Source organism: Mirounga angustirostris, unplaced genomic scaffold (assembly GCF_029215605.1).
Source record: "Mirounga angustirostris isolate CCGP_5_RB_7025 unplaced genomic scaffold, mMirAng1.0.hap1 SCAF_15, whole genome shotgun sequence".
Taxonomy (NCBI): Eukaryota; Metazoa; Chordata; class Mammalia; order Carnivora; family Phocidae; genus Mirounga; species Mirounga angustirostris.
In genome coordinates this window covers 58,454,414-58,475,737 of record NW_026991723.1, presented here as the reverse complement: position 1 = coordinate 58,475,737, position 21,324 = coordinate 58,454,414, and the positions used below count along the sequence as shown (strand labels likewise).

Sequence of the window (21,324 nt, the reverse complement as noted above, 5' to 3'; positions counted from 1 at the left end):
TGAAATTTTTTGTTGTTTTATATTTGGCCAAAATATTCTGGTTTAGATACAGATATTTACAGAAGATAAGGAAGAAGGGGACCAGGCCAGAGCGAAGCAGGTATATGTACAAGGCTGAGCTGCAAAGAGCAACAATTTCCATATAAGGTCGGGTTTTTGTGCACGTTGGTTTCCATCTTACACGACAATGTCCATTTCTGGTGTGTGGAGAGATGGTGACCACTACCCACCCAGGTCCCAGCAGCAGGAGACTGTCTGATTTGGGAAGAAGTAGGGTTTACAGGAGTCCAGGGGGTACTTTCTGCTCTCCTAGGAGCCAGTAAGTTCGCATCTTTCCTTTTCCCTAGAAGTGGGGGAGTGAAGATAATTCAAATTCTTTGATGTTATTCTCTTTATCTCTCTCTTTTCCCCATGGTCCCCATAATTGCTTTCATCCTCCCTTTCCATGACCCCTCCCCATGGCCTGCCATCACCTTCATCTCCACATCCCCCCGAAGCTCTAGCTGGAAGCATCCTAGCTCATCCAGGGCATCCTTGGTGGTAGAGGAGACATGGATCTTCAGGGCTGGGGGTGGGATGAGGTTGCAGGGATGGTGGGAAGATGAATCAAAGAAAAGACAATAGAAGAATTGGCGGTATCGGAGAGAGCTTTACCAAACCACCACCCCTCAGGAGGCTCTCAGTCTTCCCAGGGCATGCACTAGAACCAAAATATGTCCAAGGATGGGGCAGTCAGGAACTGTGATCTCTCAGATTGAGAGATTTGGAGGAACTCTGAAAAGAAGAAAAGGACAACACACATTGAGGCTGAGGCTGGGGTTGAGGGCTAATGTTTTACCTTGACCGTTAGACTCCATGCGGGAAGCAGTGTTCACCGTGTCTCCGAAAAGACAATAGCGGGGCATCTTCAGGCCAACAACCCCAGCACAGACGGGCCCTAGGAGAAGAAACAGGTTGGGAAAGCCTGGGAAAAGCAGACACAAGGGCTGGAGTGAGAGTCAGCCTTACCCGTGTGGACCCCTATGCGTAGCCTCAGCTGGTCATGGGGTCGGTGGCGGATGCGGAAGGAAGAAACTGCATCCAGTAATGCTAGGGCCATACGAGCAATTTCTGGGGCATGGCGTTGACCATTTCGGCCTGGGAGGCCAGACACCACCATGTAGGCATCTCCAATCGTTTCTACCTGATTGAGATGGGGATGAAAATGTCACCTCTATGTGGATCAGTGGGAATGGGGAAGCGTAGGAGATAAGCTGAACACCACTATGAGTCATCCTAACAGCCTGGGAGGCCAGAACATTGACTAGAAAGTAAGTGCCATGGTCCTGAGAATTGGCGGAGGGGGGAGGGGGGAGAGGTGCAATTAAGGGAATCTTTAAATCCTCCTACCCCACCCCTGTACCTGGCAAACACCCAGTAAACATTTGCTGAATGAATGGATACCCTGTCTACAACAACACATGGACAAATAGGTTCTGCTGTCAGGAAACGGGAAGCAAGAAAACAGGGCTGACCTGAAGAGCACAGACGCTAGTGAGGAGGGCAGGCAGGCCCACTGAACTAGGCCTCAGACAGCCTGAACTGTGCAAGGTAAGAAAGCAGCCGCTTGGCTTTGTTAATTGTGCTGAAGCTATACAAAAGAATGGCCTATTTTTAGGAACCAGACACCGAACCGTTTAGGGATAAAGGGGCACCGTGCCTGCAACTTACTCTCAAATAGTCCAGAAAATAATTACATAGATACATAGATTTTTTTTTAAATAAAGCAAGTGGGGTGAATATAAATAACTGGTGAATCTGGTAAAGGGTTTATGGTAGCTCTATGTTATAGCAACAACAGACATGGTAGAGTAAGTCCAAAGGAAAGAGACAGGAATAGTATTATCTGTGCAATGTGCACTTTCCACAATAAATCTATTATTCCCAACTTACAGGTAAAATATCTGAGGCTCAAGGAGCTTTCCAGTTACTTGCCCAAGGCCACACAATTAGTCACAAAATCAACACCTAAATCCCAATGGTTTTTACTCTGAAGTGCAATAAAGCCCACTCTGTGCCAACTCAATGACGTAACAAAATCTTTTACAAGGTAGCATGTCCCTCACCCTTATAAATCATTCTGTACCGACATCCCATATGATTCTTCCACGTCTAGAAGGGATGGAGAGATGAGAAAAAATGGATAGGCTGTGTTTATACTCCTAGGCAAAAAGTGGCGGATAGGGGCTAAATTCTGTAATGGTTCTGATTAGGGCAGCCTCAGATTCACAAGAAATCAGACTGAAAGATACAATAAGAGTGCCAGAGCCTCATTTGTCTACAAAGGGCCCCCAGGAGGGCAAACTGACCATTGAGCGGGGTAAGGCATGTAGGGTTCAGGGAGACTGGGTTTTCAAGGTGGTCTCAGGAGAAGGGTAGCCCCAGCTCTCACCTTGTAGACGTCAAAGTTGTCAATTATGGCATCAAAGCAGGTATACAGGTCATTGAGAAGTGTCACCACCTAACAAGGATGGGAAAGTAGAGCCCCTGAGACTTGAGCCTAACTTTCTAAGAATTCTTAACCCATAAGCCCTAACAAAATATGGGAACTCCAGAACAAATGAATCTCCCCTACTATCAAGGCTCCCTATGCCCCAACGAAGCTCCCCCAGATCCCTATCCCACCCCCTACTTCTCACTTCTGGTTCTCACCTGCATGGGGGTGCTCTCTGCTGACAAAGCTGTGAAGCCAACAATGTCACTGAAGTAGATGGTAACACTGTCAAAGGCCTCAGCCTGTACAGTCTCTCCCCGTTTTAACTGCTCTGCCACTGAACTAGGAAGCAAGGGCCAAACTCAGAGAGAGAGGATGGGTGGAGGAGAGAGGCAAGGAGTGCATGGCTGGAGCAGAGATGCGTTGTAACATGAAAGCTAAGCCGGGTAGAAGAGAAGGAAGGTGACTGGGACTAGCTCAAGGTAAAGTATTTAAGTGGTGGGGGGTTGCAAGGGGACCCCTAGGGATGGGGGCTAAATGTCTCAAGTTGGGAGTGTTCTACATCCACTTGCTAGAGCAAAGGCACGGTAGAGCCGTGTCCTAAAAGGAAGGGTTGGGAAGCCAGGAAGAAGGCAGCATAGCTCATTTGGAGACAGAATGAAAACACACGGTCTATAGCCAGAAAGGCTCACTGTGTCAAGGTGAAACAAAACAGGGTTCTAAGAGTTGGAAAGTGAGTTCTCAGGAGCTTGATCTGGGAGAACCCAATAGAGTAGAATACTAAAGGAAAATTTGGGAAGGTGACCAAAGTCTCACTGGGGTAGAATTTGGTAGAGCAGAGCTTCAGCCTTGCGCTTCTCCTCCAGATAGGCCTGTGTGCGCTCCTCCACCAGCTTCTCCAGGTTATTGGCATACTGCTCCATGCGCAACAGCAGGTTGTCCAATATGCTTGTGCCGCCCTCCCTGGAGGGAGGCCAGGATATGGTACCTGCTCCCAGACTCTCAAGACTCCCAGGACTTCCTACCCAACCCACCCTCTTGGCCCCACCAGCCCCACCTCATCCACCAACACTGATGAGGCTTCTATCCCTGGGGAGCCCTCGCCCCTTAGTGCCCTCTCACTTGTTAAAGCGGCGAATGAAGCCCTTAATTTGTCCAAAGTCTGGCCGCTCAGCTGGTTCCTGGGCCCAACATCGCTCCATCAGCAATACTAACTCTTCATTCAGTTGGGTCCGGTCAATGCTTGGCCGGAAATATGGCCGCTGACCATTTCGGACCTTTTGGACAATCTCTGAGGGTGATAAAGGCTTTGGATGAAGAACAGGGTCCCCCAGGTAGAGGAGTCTATGGGCAGTAGATTGACTCTTACCTTTGGGGCTGAGGTCCAGGCCCTCCAAGTAGAAAGGGCCACTGCGAAGTGCTATCTCCTGTAAGATGATCCCAAAGCTGTAGACATCAGCCTTCTGCATGCCTGTGGTTGGCAGTGGGTTCCCACCAAGCAGTTCTGGGGCAGTCCACAGCTTCTCTGAAAAGAGGGAAAAGGCTGGCCAAGTCCTCAAAAAGAGTATCCCCAAGCCCATAATGCTCCCCATATTACTGTCATTCCATCTCCCTCTCCCACCCTCCCTAGGTGGAAATGATCAAGGCCAGAGGCGAAATATAAAAGGGGGTTGTGGGGGAAGGCCTCACTGGCATAGAGGGCGTGGCTGTCATCGGATTCAGCAGCTGAACGGAAGCTGGCCAGGCCATAGTCTGTGATTTTGAGCACAAAACGACTATCCACCACACAGTTGGAGGACTTGAGACTCCCATGGGATGCAATAATGCTGTTATGGAGAAAGGCCATGCCCTGCAGGATACAGATCAAGTCATGGGTTTGGATTATATCCGGCTTAAGCTACCCCCCTCTCCATGAGATGGGCATTAGCTAGCTGTCTAAAGATCTCGGGACCATAAAAACAATAAGCTACTTTTGGAAGGCATCCTTTACAGTAAGTTCCTACCCAAAGAAGCAGGCAGAATAGGAGAGTCCTCCCTTCTTGGTACCATAAACAGTATATTGGCACCATGGCACCAGGGACAGGAGAAATGTTTAAGGGGAGGGACAAGGGGAGGACTGGAAAGGGCAGTCAGTCTTCTGAGTAGTAAACAGAACTATGAGGGTGAACCCCAAAAATGATATGTCTGACATCCATGATGGCCTCAAATGTATGGCCACTACTTAGGAAGACATGGCTAGAGACCCAGGTATCAAGAGTACCTAGATGCACCAAAGAAGACTAGCCAGTTGTAAACTTTAACATATAGCCATGTGTAGGCAGGCGAGTCAGCATGGAGGAGGAAAGCAATCTACTAGAGAAAATGCTAGGCCAGAGAGAAAGTGGAAAAAATAGTAAATTAGTAAAGCCCTGGACAATGGAAAAAATGGGAGACAGCTGCCAAGCCAATGCAGAGCCAGAAGAGAAAAACCTTTGCCTATGAGGGACTATCAGGCAGGTCCCAAGAAGGCAGAGTGGTGCTTCCCAAAATGAAACCCTGGGCACCCGCCCCAGTCAATTCAGGTGGAACAGAAAAAGGATGCAGTGATCTGTATGCTAACCAAAACACCTCTGTCTAAATATTTAGCTCTGGACCTAAAAAATCATAACTCTAGTCTCTGTGAACTCCTCCTTTTTATTCCTTTTGATATCAACAAATTTGGGAATCACCAAATTTGTGAATACAGAAAGGATTAGGCTTCTGGCTTTTTCCTAAATCACTTTTCCATCAAATCATGGTACTCTCAAGAGTCCTGTTTTTCTTATATTTATCATCACAGTCAGCCACCACATCAACTTTACCTAATATTTTATCTCTCACTTGATGGCAAATTTTCACGCACACACACACAAAATTTTTTAAATAACCTCATGAGAATTAAACAGAAAAACCAAAGCCAGCTTCAGGTGTGGTACAAGTGATCCACTAGGCTAGCTCACTGGCCATAAGAATTGCTCTAAACACTTGCCCAATCCTTCCAAGATTCAAACTCATACCTCTGCAAATCCATGCACCACTGGGTCACCTGAAAATAGCTAAAAACTAATATATGGGAAGATACCAAAGGTCTAGTATAATTTTCCTTCATTTCTCTTAGTTTTACTAGTAAATGTTCTTTTTTTAAATTTCAGTTTGTTTGGAGACCCCATTCATCTTTTTCCTGCTGAGAAATCTTAATATAAACTCTTAGAGATTAAAAAAAAAAAAGATGATGGTGAGAGATCTGAGATATCTAGGGCAGGATGACAAAAATTCTTTGTCAGGACTCTTTGTGGCAGATAAATCTCCCCCAGTTAAAAACTCCAGACCCTTTACCCATTATTACCCAACCACAGGAATAAGGGGAACTGGAGAGAACAGGACTTTCACAGGACTAGAAGGAGAAATTGAAAGCAAAGATCAAGAAACAAAGGCATTTTAGGGGTGCCTGGGTGGCTAGGTCAGTTAAGCATCTGCCGTCAGCTCAGGTCGTGATCCCAGGGTCCTGGGATGGAGCCCCACATCGGGCTCCCTGCTCAGCGAGAAGTCTTTCTCCCTCTGCCCCTCCCCGCCCCGTTCGTGCACATGTGCACTCTCTCTCTAATAGATAAATAAAACCTTAAAAAAAAAAAAAAGAAAGGCATTTTAAAGCAAATGAACTCTTATGGAAGAGCAGGGAAGACTCACCTTAACAAGGTCATTAATGAGGGAATAACGAAACATCCAGTCCAAGTTGATGCTGTCATTTTCCAGAATATCCTGGTAGTGACACGGAATAGATTATAGGACTATTCCAGTCCCACTAGCTATCACATGCTTATCTGCCCTATCCCTAGAATCTCCACCTTTCCCTTACCTGTAAACTCCCCCGAGGACAATACTCAGTCACGATGCAAATGTTGGGGGGGTCAATGCAGGCACCGATGAAGCGAGTGAGATGGTTGAACTGAACATCTCTCATCTAAGAACAACAACAAAAGGTGGGAAAGGAAAAAAGAATTTAAGGAGATTAAAAATCAGATACAGAAATAACACACTGCATGACAGGACCTTTCTCTTAATTGTACCTACAACTTAAAATCCCTTATAAATAGGCCCCTTGCCTCCCTAGCCAATTTTACTATTCCCCTCTCCTCTTCTCCATCCCTATCTACCCCTCACCCTTAATCCATACAACATTACATACGTGTTTGAGCTCAAACAGAACCTGCCGGGTCAGCTCAATGCGCTTCTTATTCACATGTTTGATGGCAACAACATTTCCCTGATGGTGGGAGTGAAAGAGGAAAAGGGAAGTTAGTATCAGGAGTTCCCAGGTGCTAGGAAATCCTGGAGAAGCATGGGAACATCCAGGAGCTCAGCTAGACACAGAAAGGAAGGTTATGAGGGGCAGAGGTTCATGGCAAGAGGTGACATATGGGGATGAGAGAGGATGAAATGGTGGGGACCAGAACAAGCGGATGACTGTTCACCTTGAAGTGACCGGTGTTGGCAAAGATCTGGTATTTCCCATGGGCTGTCATGAGCGAGCCGTAACTGGATCCCCGCTGGGGCCAAGGGCAACATGGAGGCGGAAGGATGAAAGGAACATTAGATGATGGTGGCAGTGCAAGGGCTATCATTACAAGCCAATGTGCTGGGAAAGGTCCAGGGCACGAAAGGACAGGCACTCAGAGGGAAGCAGAGGGACAGCTGAGACCAGAGCTCACCAGCGACAGTGTGAGGCGACTGCCTGCACCTTTATGATATCGTTCTGAATTGCCAAATTGCAGTTCTTCCCAGCGAATGCGCCACAACATGCTAGCCAGCTCCTTCTCCAGCATCAGCTTTCTGTAAGGACTGCACACCTCAGTTGACTGGCAAGCCCGATCCTACCACCCCGGGAGCCAACAGTGGGGTTGCGGGGGGCTTCCCTGCAGCGCCAGAAGCTGCAACCATTACACTCGAGGTGGGACTCGGTGCAGGACTGCCTGAGGAGGATGCATTCTCTACACGTGGGATATGTGCCCTGTGCTCATTTGAAAACACAGAGGCTGAAGGCAAAAGTTCTTTCTTAAAATGGTAGCATTCATGGAAAATTCACCTTTGCCCTTAGAAGACCCCACGTGAAACCTGTCGTTAGGACACCCAGGCTTGGACCAAAAGTGGGAAAACTACACCTAGGCTAAAAGCTTAACGAGAAAGGCTAGAGAGGAAGGTGTTAGGCCTAAGAGACAACCATCAAACTAAGAATCCCGCTAACCTCCAGAAGGCCTGAGCGGTGGGAGGGAAGGGGGTAGGTCAGTGGGAAGCCCAGGACTCACCGGAAAATGAGGAAGCTGGAAACACCAAACATGATGAAGGTGATTCCTGTTCCCAGTGCCACAATGGCCAGAGTTGAAAGTGGAGCTGAAGGAGAGAGGGGACCCTGAGAAAGACTGTGTGGAGTTGTGGACCGGGAGGGGGCAGTGCTCAGGGTGCAGGGAGCAGACAGATATCTTGAGGGAAAGGAGTGAGGAGGGGGTCTGCAAGTAGAGGAGGAAACAGAGCTAAGGGTGGGGAGTCAGGGAGAGGAGATGAAAGGATGGAAGTTAGGGGAGGAAGGGTGACTCCCAGCCCCCGCACACACCCACTTTTATCACAGGATGGGTCGTCCAAGTCAAAGGCACAGGGGGGATTGTCCAAGGGGGGCGCCCCCTTCACCCAGGGAATAGGCCGTCCTGTCCACCAAATCTGCTTCTCAGCTCCTGAGTAGTGGGCTGCAGGCTGTGAGGAAGGAGAAAACTGGGCCCGCGGGCCTGCTCCCACCAGCCTCTCCCCCAGACCCCCGCTATTTGGCTGCTTTTCTCCCCAGCCTACCACCCACCCAGGATAGAGGTCCAGCAAATAAGTCCCTGCCTCTAGTACCTTTGATTCTGCCCCACCAAACCCTTGAAAGCTGGATATTCAGGGCCCACAGTCTCCTCCCTGCCTCCTCCCCCATTACCTGGAAGTCCCCAGAATCCAGGTCTCCCATGGCCCACAGGACAAAGTCAGTCTCTCGGTCATTGTTCTTGTCCATAACAACCAGTCCAGTTACACCTAAGATAGAAAAGAGCAGCCCTTACTTTGAGATCTACCCTCGGCCCCTCTCCTGTGCCCCGATTCCTCCGATTACCTCAGATCCCTCCTGCCCCTGTTCTTAATACACGTCCACCTCCACCATGTTCTCTGACCCCTCCTAACTCTTCCTCTGCCCCTGGCATCTGTATTTTCTTCTGCCTACTCCGCTCGCAGGCCCATCAGCAGCGCTCTGGCCCCTGCCTGACCCTCTCCATTACCATGGTATCTTCGTCCCTGCATCTTCTCCACAATTCGAAGTCCGTCTTCCCGGGTGCCTCCCTCCTGGATTGTCTCGTTCAGGACTTCAGCATACAGCAGGATCCCATCGTAGAAGCAGCCAGCAATGAGGTTCATCTAGGGGTGGCAACTTCAGTAGGGGTCTCCAAATGTCCTGCCAGGCCCCTCCCCAGCCCCCTTTCCCGTCTCTGGGGTCTCCTTCTACCTCTTCTCTCTCTTCTGGTTTGCTTCCTTCCCTCCTGTCATTCCTAATATGCCATCCCTACTTCCATTGGACAGAAGAGCAGAAGGAAAAAGCCTGGATGACAGCAGACAGTCCCCAAATTGGGCTGGCTCCGAGGCCAAGGCTTGATGCTGAGTTAGGGAGAAGAGCCTTTCCTCAAAGCCTGGCCCGACTCTCAGGAAAGAGAGATCTACTTACCAGGGAGGGGGCCAGCTCCACACCAAAATCTTCCCGGGCTCTTATCAGCAGACGATTCTGGAATTCCTGATACTCGGGATTTGGGGGTTCTCGGTAAGTGATCACCAATACTGCCTGCACCAACAGCACATGGGGAGAGTGAACAGGATTCAAGATAGGCGTTGGGCAAGAGAGGAAGCAGGACAGGGAAGCTCGGTGAAATACTCATGATACAAAATATACACAGATGAGTCTGAAGGCTGAAAGGACACTAAGCTCTGTGTTGTGCGTGCACCTGTGTGTGTGAGGGGTCCGTGCGGTGCACGTTTACTACATCTGGGAAGAGGGGAGTGGCACCCGCCATGAAAAGGGCACGGTTCTGGGAAGGCGGAGCCTGGGAAATAGAGAGATCAGCTCCATCCCCCAAACCTGTGCCCTTGTCTTCCCTGCCCCCTCCCCCTTCCAGGCGGCCACGGCACTCACAGCTGCTCTGTCCCATCCTTTCTGGGGACATACTCACTATCAAGGACAACATGGATCAACAGCTCCTCTCTGAGGTGTTAATTACTGTTAAGGTGATCAGTAAAGTATTGATATTTTCCTCTGGGCCACTTGGACACAGTGCCTCCACCCAGTGAATTAAACAGATTTCAGGACACCTGAGGGAAACACTTGGAGACAATGAGTCCATCAGTGAAAAGTTGTGGGGCCCATTCACTGAACGTGTGTGGAATACCCACCCTAAGCAGCACTGTCCTGCATACGGGCATGGTCCTATACGTCACTAAGTAATAGACACGTGTCACAGAGAAAACACATAGACACATGCCCACACACATTTCATAGCTACGCAAATGACACACGTGATCTCAGCCAGGCCCACATCACTGGCCTTGGGTCAGCACATCTTTGTCTCTCTCTGCGATGCCCTCCTGGCGCCTACTGACCTCACACATTTCCCCTTGCTTTGCTGATGGACATATTGGCCTCTGTCTACACCTCAGGCCTGCACAGTGACTGAGACCAGCCTTTGCCTTGGATGGGAAACTGGCGTCGCAACTTCAGGGCAAGACTTCATTCAGATCAATGCATTTTGTGAAATGATAGATTAAAATCTACTCACTTCTACCAGTTTTGTTCATTCCTGTCACTGAAAGTACGTATGGACATGGAGATACTAGATAAATCACATATATGTGATTTACTTTGTATTAACTCATTCTAGGTAGGAAATAATAAAGTTAATCTCTAATATGTAGTCATTACATTAGACTAGCGTTTGCTTCATAATGTAATTATTCTTTCTGGAGCATTTGGGTCCTTGATCACGCGCTTGTAATACTCTCCCACCCTCAGGTAAAATTTAAAAGGAGAAGGGGGCTGAGGATGGGGTTGGAAGGGTTTGTTCAGTAACACCTATTTCAAGAATAAAAGAAAAATAGAAGGGTAGGATATTGCTGACAATGTTAAAAAATCAGTAAAAGAGCTCAAAAAGATCGTGCTTAACACAATTTATATCTCAATATAAAGGCTGGTAACAGGTTTTTAATGCTTTTTAGACACTTCATAATTCTCTAGGCTTCTCTGTTTGCTAGCCTAGCAGTTCTCAAACTTTTTGATTTCATGACCCCCTTTACACTACTAAAAATTACTGAGGACCACAAAGAGCTTTTGATTACACGGATTATATCTATCAATATTTACATTTTAGAAATTAAAACTGACAAATATTTAGAACACAAGAATACACAAGTACACCTTCTCCAGCTGCCAGGCTGACAAGAGCATCACATGTCATGTAGCCTCTGGAAAACTCCACTGTACAATCGCGGAGGGATAAGAGTGAGGAGGCAAATAAACATCTTAGTATTATGTTTTAAATAGTTTTGACCTCACGGTCCTTCTGAAAGGATTTCAGAGGCCCCCAGGGTTCCAAGACCACATTTTGAAAACTGCTATGCTAGACTGTTTTTGCTGTGGTTACTAGCTATGTAAAAAAAGGAAAAGAAAAGAAAAAAGAAGAACCTCCAAAGAATTTCTGTGCTTGCTCAGGGCTACATAGAGAGAAGAAGGTAAAGGTAAGTAATGATGGCCCTTTTCACAGTGGACCCCAGGTGAGAAGAAAAACAAGCAAAGGCTGCCAAAAACGTGTTTAGCCATCGTTTGCTTACTTAGTTCTATTGTATCCACTTATTCTTCCCTATCCTGGTTGATCACCTTGGTTTACGGTACCTGCTAGCCCTACTCCTCGGTAAATGAATTCCTAGTCCTCTCCCCACTTCTCCCCAACACGCACCTTAATGCAGTTTAGTAAGTCCATGCTAGGCACGTAGAATACAAAACTGAGCATGATCACGCAGCTATGGCTTAATGAGAGAAAAGTCATATCAATATACTTAATTTCAGAGCCCTCTCCCCCCAGTAGGCCAGGTATCTCTGGGGTAAGGGCTCTCTGCTCTTTCACCCTTGGTTGTAGCTGACCACCCACCTTCCCTCACCCCCTGCCCTGCTCCAGCATTGGAACAGGATAAGTAGCTTTTCCAGAGAACACCTCGTTACCCCCTTACCTTCACCCCACCCCAAAGCCTTGATTCCCCCCTCAGCATATTCTTGATTGCTGATTCCCCCCTTCTCTTGTGTCCCAGCAAAATCTCCCTATGTTTTTCTATCTGAATAATTCCTGTAGTGAGTGTGAAAACTGAGAATTAATTTATCTAACTGTCAGCTGACTAGATCTCATTTCCCCCACCTGAAGTGCTGGGGCCCCTTGACTGGTAGGAATTCCCAGATGAGAAAGAAAGGTATTCCTTCCACCAAAAAAAATACAGCCCAAAAGGCTCTGGAGTCATCCCATTTAGGAGCCCATAGAGATCTTCCTCGACCACACTAGCTAAAGTACAATTCCCTCGTTATTCCCTTCACATGAGAGGCCTTGGTTTTGTTTTGATCTTCGTTTTTGTGGGTTTTTTAAGTAACACTCATCGCAAGTTGCTCTATGTTTGTATTTATTTGCTTATTAAGTGTCTGTCCACCCTATTAAATGTAAGTTCCAGGCAAGGACTACATCTGTTACGTTCTCCACTGTATACCAGAACCTAGCAGAGTGACCGGGACATAAGAGGTACTCGATAGATACTAATAGAATGAGTCAATCTTCAAATGAATCAAATATTGACCGAATAATGTGGTAAATTCTACAGGAGACAGAGTTAAGCACAAGAACAGGAAATTCAGTCCAACCTGGGGATTCGAGGATTGTTTCCTCAAAGGGAAAATAACTCATCTGAGTCTTAGAGAATACGCACACATTATCCAGACAGACAAAGGTGAGAAGGTCGTTTCAGGCAAAAGTTACAGCATAAACGAAACCTGTCCTGCCACTGCCCATGTTCAAGTGTGACAGTCACGGACTCAGACCCAGACATGTCATTCACAGTCAGATACAACCAAATATATAATGACAGCCACATAAAACTTTACTCACTGGAGATGATGACCACCAAAGTCCAGCCCTTATACACATCTACTGAATTTCAGACTCAAAGAATCCCAGGTGAAAAGACCTTAAAGTTGGGCACCTGGGTGGCTCAGTCATTAAGCGTCTGCCTTCGGCTCAGGTCATGATCTCAGGGTCCTGGGATCGAGCCCCGCATCGGGCTCCCTGCTCAGCGGGAAGCCTGCTTCTCCCTCACCCACTCCCCCTGCTTGTGTTCCTGCTCTCACTATCTCTGTCAAATAAATAAATAAAATCTTTAAAAAAAAAAAAAAGAAAAAAAGAAAAGACCTTAAAGTTATCCCATAGGCCACCTCAAATCCTTTTCAGGAAAAGGAGAGATATGGATAAATAAATAAGAAACACATATAGGGGCGCCTGGGTGGCTCAGTTGTTAAGCGGCTGCCTTTGGCTCAGGTCATGATCCCAGGGTCCCGGGATCGAGCCCCGCGTCGGGCTCCCTGCTCAGCGGGAAGCCTGCTTCTCCCTCTCCCACTTCCCCTGCTTGTGTTCCCTCTCTCGCTGTGTCTCTCTCTGTCAAATAAATAAAATCTTAAAAAAAAGAAAGAAAGAAAGAAACACATATACATAAATTAGTGAAAAATTGGTGAGAGAATCAGGGAACAGTTCATGGGTGTGATTTGAATAGGCAGAGATTTGGGACGAGGAAGGAAGAGCGTTCCAGAAAAAAAGGAGCAAAGAGCACAAAGGCAAGAGGACGGGGAGGCCCAGGGGTTGGGGAACTGAGAGAGGTCTGGTTGGCTGGAGTACAGGGTATGAGGGGCACCAGGAGGCAAGACTGAAAAACTGAGCTGAACACAGACCGTAGAAGGTCTGAAATGTCATGATAAGGAGTCAGGACTTTATTCTGTAGAAAGTAAGTCATTGACAGTTTTGAGCAGAGGAGTGAAATGAACAGAGTCATGTCAATTACCCCTACAAATTATTTCGTAAATTCATTTCTTTGCATTCCTACCACTGCCACTGGCATGGGAGCCCACATCACCTCACCCCATTCGAGACCCAAGTACTCCTCTCCTAATCCAACCTGAATTCTGTCTCTGTATTTCTCTTTGCAAAAAAATCTCAAGGACCTCACATTCAAGTCCAAGTACCTTAATCTTAGGTTCAGAGCTCTCCTTAATTTGATTATACCTCTGCAACATTATTTCCTATATCTGCCTCAAGCCAACCCTTCTTTCTTGGCAGGTCAGTATCTTCTTGGTCCCCCAAATATGCCCATTCCTATCTTTTTCTCTTTGCTCAGGCTGCCTGGATCCTGTCTCCCATTCAGACTAGGAATATGACATCTACCTTTCAAGTCACAACAGATTCTTATTCCTTTATAAAAAGGCTTTCCTAAACCCAGCTGACATTGATTCTCCCTCCTCTGAACCCCCTGAAGTTCTTAGTATCTGTTCCAGGACACATAATCATTTTCTTTCGCAGACTTGTAGTTAACTGCACCACAATCATGCCTCGCTTATCCAGAAAGGATGGAAGTCCTCTCGGGGTCTGGGACCAGGTCTTTCCTAGAACTTTTCTCCCTCACAGTATAGTCTACTAATGGGACTTTAGGAGGGTGTTCCAGGATCTTGGGAGGTAGCGCTGACACTCAGGACAGTCACAAAAGTGGAGAAGTAAGAAAGAACGATATGAAACTCAAAAAGCCTCTGTTCGTTTCCCTCCGTGTAGCTCATAATTCCTGCCCTGTTCCCGGGGTTTCTGTGGGTCTTATGAGAGAAAGAGAATCTTCAAAGAAGCTCCTCTTCCCCCTCCTCCAAGTTTGGCTCAACTGATACCTGAAAGGCCTCTCTGAGGGCCTGGGCCTGTTCCCGGGTGCGATTGTCTTGCCAGGGCCGGCCTGTTGAGCGTGTGGGGCTGGCACGGAGACTCTCCCCAAAGACGTCCAGGTAAAAGAAGACATAATCCCCATTGGTCAGGTTCTCCCTCTGGGCCTGAAGAAGGATCTCATGCAGCATCTCCAGAGGGCCACAGATATACACGACTGGGAACAGGTACAAGACAGAGGGGCATTCTGAGAAAGGATCCGGTCCCCACACAGCCTCCTCTCTGAACCATCTGCATTTCCATCTTTAGCAAGGAAGAGAGTGCCCTAACCTATCAACCACCCAACATATGCTCCCCATCCCTCCCCCTTGGAGTCTATGTCGTAAGTACCCTGGGGCCTTATGGACCATCTGGCAGAGGTCAGAGTCTGACTCCAGACCCCAGAGGAAGGGAGCTATCAGCTTTAAGCCCCTCCTCTTCCCAGAGCTCTGCTTGTTGCCCCCCACCCAGCCCTCCTCACTGCCCCACTCTGCCCTGCCTTTCCCTAGGCTCAAAGGCACTGACTACTCAGAATTTCTCTCAGTGTCAGCTTTACCCCGTCTTTCCCAAACAAATCTGCTGAACCCGAAAGTTCATTTATGGAGTCCTCACGATTTTTCTGCGACCAAGGGCTCTTGGTGCCCCAGTCTAAGAAGTCTCTGCTCACAGATGGATACACATTCACTACGCCAGGGCACTCGTTTCATATTGCTCCCCAAATTCAATTTCTGCCCAATCCCACATTCTTCCCTGACACAGGATTCGCTTCTCATTCTACCTGAAATCTCATCCCTGGTTTCCATCTGCCTGTGCCATCCGCGGGCTCCCCTAATACAACGCCCTCACCTTCGTCACAGGTGCTCTGTCCACAGGTGCCTCTTGACCCCAACCACCACGTCCATCCACCATTTATCTCCCAGGGCTGAGCTCCAGGGATGCGGCGACCCTCCTCCCCCTGACCCTAAGATAGCCTGGGCCACACTCACTGCGCCCGTTGGCCCGGATGAAGTGGGTGGCCTGCTCAGGGCCCCCCGGCTCACGGGCATACACCTGGTGCTGCACACTGAGGTTGCTGCCCTGCAGGGCCTCAAAGACGCCCTCGATGGTGAAGTAGTGAGGCCGGTCATCTGTGCGAGCGTCCAGATACAGCAAGGCAGCGCGGGCAGTCCAGTTGAAGTGCCCATGTAGGGTCACCACAAACTCCCCCAGCTTGGGAGCAGAGGGGCCAGTGCGCACCAGGGTACGATAATGCTCACTCTTAGCTGCGAAACCAGACGCCACGGCACCCGCAGTCAGCAGGGGAAGACGCCAGTGTGAGGCAAAGCGGGCCACGGAGGCAGCAGGGTACACGCAACCGGGGCCCAACAGAAGATCGGGGTCATGGTACAGCTTGAGGTCCACGGCGCGCAGCGGTGCCAGGTACTCAGAGCAGGCGCCATCTAGTTCGGAGCTGACAAACCGGAGGTCCACGGGCAGTGCCCGGCCCAGCGCCTCCACCGCCAGGGCCACGGCAGGACCCACCCGGGGCCAGGCCCAGGCGTAGCTCAGGTTGTGTTCTGGCAGCACCACCGCCAGTGTCAGGTTCCGCGCCCCGGGAGGACGCACCCCACCTGCCAGGGCCGCCACCACCAGCAGCAGTGATGGCAGTGCCATGGGGAGAAAGCAGCAGCCCCGCCACCCCCAGGCCCCGGCGCCACTCTGGCCTCCGGGGGAGGCACGAGCACCACCCAGCCTGGAACCTGGGGGGAAGATGGCTAGGAAGGGAAGTGCGGAGCAGCTAGGTAGGCTGGGGTACAGAGAGTGGTGGGGACGGGAGAGGAGGCGATGGGAGGAAGCCCCAGCGGTAGAGGCAGGGGGTGGGTCTACCAGCCTGGGGCAAGGACTGAGGGCTGAGTAGGGTGGCAGGAAAAGGGAGGCACCAAGGGGGCCTGCGCCTGGGATGGGGACAGTGAGAGGTGAAGGAGCCTGATAAAGCTGAGGAGGAAAGGGGGATCCGAGGCTGGGATGGGGTGGGGGTGGGGGGGAGGCTGGTACAAAGAAAAGGCCCGGGGGCACCTCGCCGCTGAAGGGACTAGGAGGGCTGAGAGCCGCAAAAAGGAGGACCAAGGGGGTAAGGTGGGAGGGGGCCCGCGCCGCGGAAGGACTGGGACCATGGGCGGGCGGGGAGCGAAGCGAGGCCTGGGCCGGAGGAGAGGGAAAGGCAGGGGTGAATCTCCCTGTGAAGGCTTCTCCTGAAGCTCCTGCTTGGACTAACGGGCCCAGGGCGCTGGTCCCATCCGGAGCTGCGGCGGCCCCGCCCGTGTCCCAGCTCCTCTCTGCTCCGCTCCTCCTGGGCCCGCGCGGCCGGCGCTGCCCGGCGCTTCCTCCCGCCCCCCGCCTGGGCCCCCAGGCGCGCCGCTCGTCCAGGTCAGGTCGCCGCGGCCGGGCCCGTCTCCGCTCGCTGCGCCGGCGGCGGCGGCCGAGTGTGACTCCCCGGGCAGGCCGCCCGCGCCCGCCCCCGCCCCGCGCCTTCCCCGCCCCCGCGGCCCCTCCTCCTCCCCCTCCGGCCCCACCCTCCGGCGCCTGCTGTCTCCCCCCACCCCCTTGCCTGGCGCCCAGGGACGTCCCAGGTCTCCTACCCACCCAGTGACAACTCGGGGGCTCCGCGCAAGGGCCTCTCAGGCCGGCGGGGTTCCTGGGCGTCCTCTCACTTTAAGGGCCTACCCCTATCTCCCCCAAGCCCCTGGCCCACTCCACCACTCTCTGCCCATCTTGCACAGTGCCACGAGCCCAGAACTTCTCCCCACTCGCGTATCCCGTTGTTCTTAGGGTCCCCTCTCTACTCCCCTGAGTCCCTCCAACACTCCAGTCTCCAGGAAGCAGTCAGGAATCCCCACATATTTGGTATCCTCACTAGTCCTCCACCTAGTAAACCATAGCACACTTCCCATTGCAGGAACCTCTCACTCCCTCACCAGGAAGACATGCCTGCTACCTGGAAGATTGACCCCTCCGGGACCAAGGGACTCCGATGACTGATTTTTCCTGAGTCCTTACAAAGTCCACGGGTGGGTCTCCTTCTTCCTTAGAACTCAACTCTCCAACCTCCCTCTTCCTTCCCCATGCTCCCTTCTGTAGGCTCCCAAGTCCTCAGAGGCCCTCCATAGCCTGCTAGGCCTCTACCACACCATCTGCTCCAGGGACCCAGGCCAGGAACAGCCTCTCCTCTTTTGTCTCCCTGCCCAGCCCAGGCTTGCACCTGATAACAGCTCATGGACTGACTAAGCAGAACATTCCCCCCTGGCAATGGAAGCCCGTTGTATCCCCCTTGGGTTCCACCCAGCTCCCAAGCCTCCAACCTAGAAGGCTCTCCCCAGATACCCCATATCTGGCATGCCAATCTGATCCTGAGAACAGCTTATGAGGGATGATATCATGGTTGCTGGGAGGGACTGCTATGGGACCTTGGGGAGTTTCTCTCAAACGGTCATAAAGGAGATGCATATAAATCCATTCTCCTCCCCCTCCTGAGCGCCACAGTTTGTCTCCCCCCTTCAAGCCTCTCCTCCAGAAATCACAGTGCCAAGAAGCTGAGAGCTCCAAAAGTAGAGGGAGGGGTGTAGGTGTGCAGGGAGAGAGGAGGGGCCTAGTTTCTCTGAGATGAAGGCGACACCTAGTGGTTTGGGGGGGAAATTAAGGACAATGACATTTTATTCTTAGGTGTGATTATTTCTTTATTGAACACTGGCTGACTTGCACAAGTTGTAGGGATGAATACAAGAAAAGCTGAATAACACAGCCCTTACCTTGGAGGAGCACGTAGTTGGAATCCATGGGGCACAGAGGCCAAAGGCAAGCCCCCAGCAACAACTTGCCCCAAGTGCAGTAGAAATGGAAGCCTTAGGACTTCTTTAACACAGAGGGATGATAACTCCAATTCCAGCTCCTGACACTGTTAGTAAAAGGAATTTCATCTTATCTGAGCAAGGAAGAGAAGGACAAAACAGTCAAAAGGGTGATGGGACAACCTGAAAAAGACAAGGTTCTAACTTCAGATCACATCAACCAAATATGTTTTAAGCAACTATACACAGCTTAATAAGAGAAGCAAATCTATAAAACAATCTTTGCCAGAATCACTGAATTTCAGGGCTAGGAGGAGTCTTATAAATACATCGTTCAAGGGCGCCTGGGTGGCTCAGTTGGTTAAGCGACTGCCTTCGGCTCAGGTCATGATCCCAGGGTCCTGGGATCGAACCCCGCATCGGGCTCCCTGATCTGTGGGGAGTCTGCTTCTCCCTCTCCCACTCCCCCCGCTTGTGTTCCCTCTCTCGCTGTGTCTCTCTCTGTCAAATAAATAAAATAAAATCTTTAAAAAAAAATACATCGTTCAATTCCCTTATTTAAAGATAACTGAAAACTGGGATCCCAGGCTGGCTCAATTGGTAGAGCATGTGACTCTCGATCTAGGAGTTATGAGTTCAAGCCCCAGGTTGGCCATAGAACCTACTAAAAAAAAAAAAAAAGTTAACAGAAAACTAAGTCCCAGAGAGGGAAACCACTCCTCCCCCAACCCTACATGGCTTTTTAATAGCAGAGACTGGAATCCAGGCAAGGCTCTATATAGATATTCTCTAAGGTGGGGCTCTGTATAGATACTGTGCTAACTCATGAACTTACGGTATGAAGCCATGCTTTTAGGATAATGGCCACCAAAGACCCAGACAAGTCTCTCTGGAACACCTGCAGACCCTAGTGAGCACCAACACCTCTGTTGCCTAGATTCCCACACAAGTTCAAGTACATGATAGGTCATTATTCTGAATATTAAGAACAACTCTTGATTATGTTAGGGATTAAACTTTCAATCATCTTGCCCTCTTCTTTCCAACTGGCCACTAATACTAGAAAGTGGGAAAGGGCAGGGAAATAAAAGTTAATTGCTTAATGCAGCTTCTTATTAACATCCAGTGAAAGGTTTTTGTTTTTTCATTTTTGAGGATAGGCTGAAAATATTATATAAATGAGAACTTTGGTTACCTATATATTCCCATTATCTAAGTTCCCATTATCTAAGTGATCACTGCTCTCATTGATGTGGACAAAAAGATTTTGGCTGTAATATTTGGTGACCCCACTGTAATTCATAGAAAACCTGAGAAATCTAAAGACACTGCTAGCCTGAGCAGCACCCAGCCAGGCTCCACCTTTCTCTCTATAGGGTTGGTATGGCCTTCCACTACTTCGCAGACACCACCTATAATTTCTTCTAGGATAGGACCAGCCCAAACACCTCTTTTCTCATTTAGAACTAAACTGCCGAGCATCAAATCAGCTAGCTGCTAGAAGCTGCTGTGTTTTCCAAAATGCCCAGTTCCTTAGCAGGAAAAAAAAAAAAAATCCTACCTCCAGTCACACTCAGGCCAAAGGAGGCTCAAGACCCTTGCTGAGTTCTGGGACCACCATGGGATTTGGGCTCATGCTAATCCTCTCCATGCCAGGGCCTGAGGCCCCAAACTGACTCCCAGTTCAGCACCGAACAGTTTTACAACTTACCTGATTTCACAGCTAACTCTGGACCACACCAGGTTTGCTCTACACCAGACCATGCCTCCAGACCTGAAGGATTCCAGCAAAACAAGAACAAAAACAAAACAAACAAAAAACAAAAACCACACACCTTCCAGTCTTCTCTCTGCTTGACTGACCTGATCTGCAGAAAAGGGCTTTAACTATTTGTGAACTTTCTCCTGCACACAAGACAGACAGGTCCAAAGGAACCTGCCAACAGAGGGCAGAGAACAGCCATGGAAAGTAGGATAAAGTAAAGGAGAAAAGATACATTTCAAATGCAGCATTTCAATAAAGGGAGGGGAGGAGGCAGTGTAAAAAGAGAAATACATACAAGTGAAACATACTGAAGGCAAAGAGAGACTTTTTTTTTCTTTTTAAAGATTTTATTTATTTATTTGAGAGAGAGAGAGAATGAGAGACAGAGAGCATGAGAGGGAGGAGGGTCAGAGGGAGAAGCAGGCTCCCTGCCAAGCAGGGAGCCCGATGCGGGACTCGATCCCGGGACTCCAGGATCATGACCTGAGCCGAAGGCAGTCGCTTAACCAACTGAGCCACCCAGGCGCCCGGCAAAGAGAGACTTTACAAAAATTCTGCATTGTTTCTTTTAGCCCCAGTAAAGGAGAGACAGAATCCTGAAAACAGGTCAAACCCCATTATTGCTCATGTAGCCCACTCCCCTCCACCTCCTTACTTCCCTCATGCTCTATACAGCAGTGCACAAGATGGCTCTAGACCCTGGGTCCAGTTCACCTTCTCATAATAGTCAATATCCTCCAAGAGCAGCTATTATTGTTTAAAGGATCAAGCGTTTTTACTTTGAATTCACACATCATTTTTTCTTTTATAAGTCGAAAAGGTTTTAAATTTAAAATATTTTCAAATCAGATCCCAGCTTCTAAGGTACCTGTCCCAATATGTATGCTGGAAGTTGAACTGGTACCATACTCTGAGGGCCAGAAATACTGGTTTTGTGAAAAGACAGTCCACATGGGTAGTTTTTCAAGGAATTCCTGAGAAGTTTAAGAATTGTCAGGAGAAGCAACTGTATATGTTTATCTTCATGATAATTCAAGCTCCAGGTGAACCCTATTTTTTACCCATCTACTCCATCAAAGCCTGGATCACCACCTCTACACATTCCCAGTGGTTTCCATTGTTCTTCCACACATGGCCTGTTTTCCCAGGTACATATACTGCTTCTCTATGTTCCTAATACCACCCTTCACCATTATTACCAAC

At 49.3% G+C, this 21,324-nt stretch overlaps 1 protein-coding gene across 14 annotated transcripts; it reads right to left on the bottom strand.

The window, feature by feature from the left end:
- Positions 1–2: 2 nt before the first annotated feature.
- Positions 3–17,011, bottom strand: NPR2 (natriuretic peptide receptor 2). Of its 14 annotated transcripts, none has more exons than XM_045882659.3 (22): positions 15,519–17,009; positions 14,505–14,710; positions 9,231–9,344; positions 8,791–8,926; positions 8,457–8,551; positions 8,104–8,254; positions 7,795–7,879; positions 7,201–7,330; positions 6,964–7,038; positions 6,678–6,755; positions 6,348–6,452; positions 6,179–6,250; positions 4,163–4,322; positions 3,843–3,998; positions 3,596–3,764; positions 3,290–3,436; positions 2,692–2,815; positions 2,432–2,500; positions 1,009–1,183; positions 839–937; positions 474–565; positions 3–343 (listed from the first exon to the last, which is right to left on the bottom strand). In XM_045882659.3, the coding sequence occupies exons 1-22, from the start codon at positions 16,183–16,185 to the stop codon at positions 278–280; spliced, it is 3,171 nt and encodes a 1,056-aa protein (XP_045738615.1). In that variant the 5' UTR covers positions 16,186–17,009; the 3' UTR covers positions 3–277. The 14 variants fall into 14 exon arrangements, 12 of the variants coding, with proteins under 12 accessions (XP_045738615.1, XP_045738617.1, XP_045738618.1 ...); XM_045882661.3 differs by having other exon boundaries at positions 8,104–8,236; positions 15,519–17,008; XM_045882662.3 differs by having other exon boundaries at positions 7,201–7,321; positions 8,104–8,236; positions 15,519–17,008.
- Positions 17,012–21,324: the final 4,313 nt, after the last annotated feature.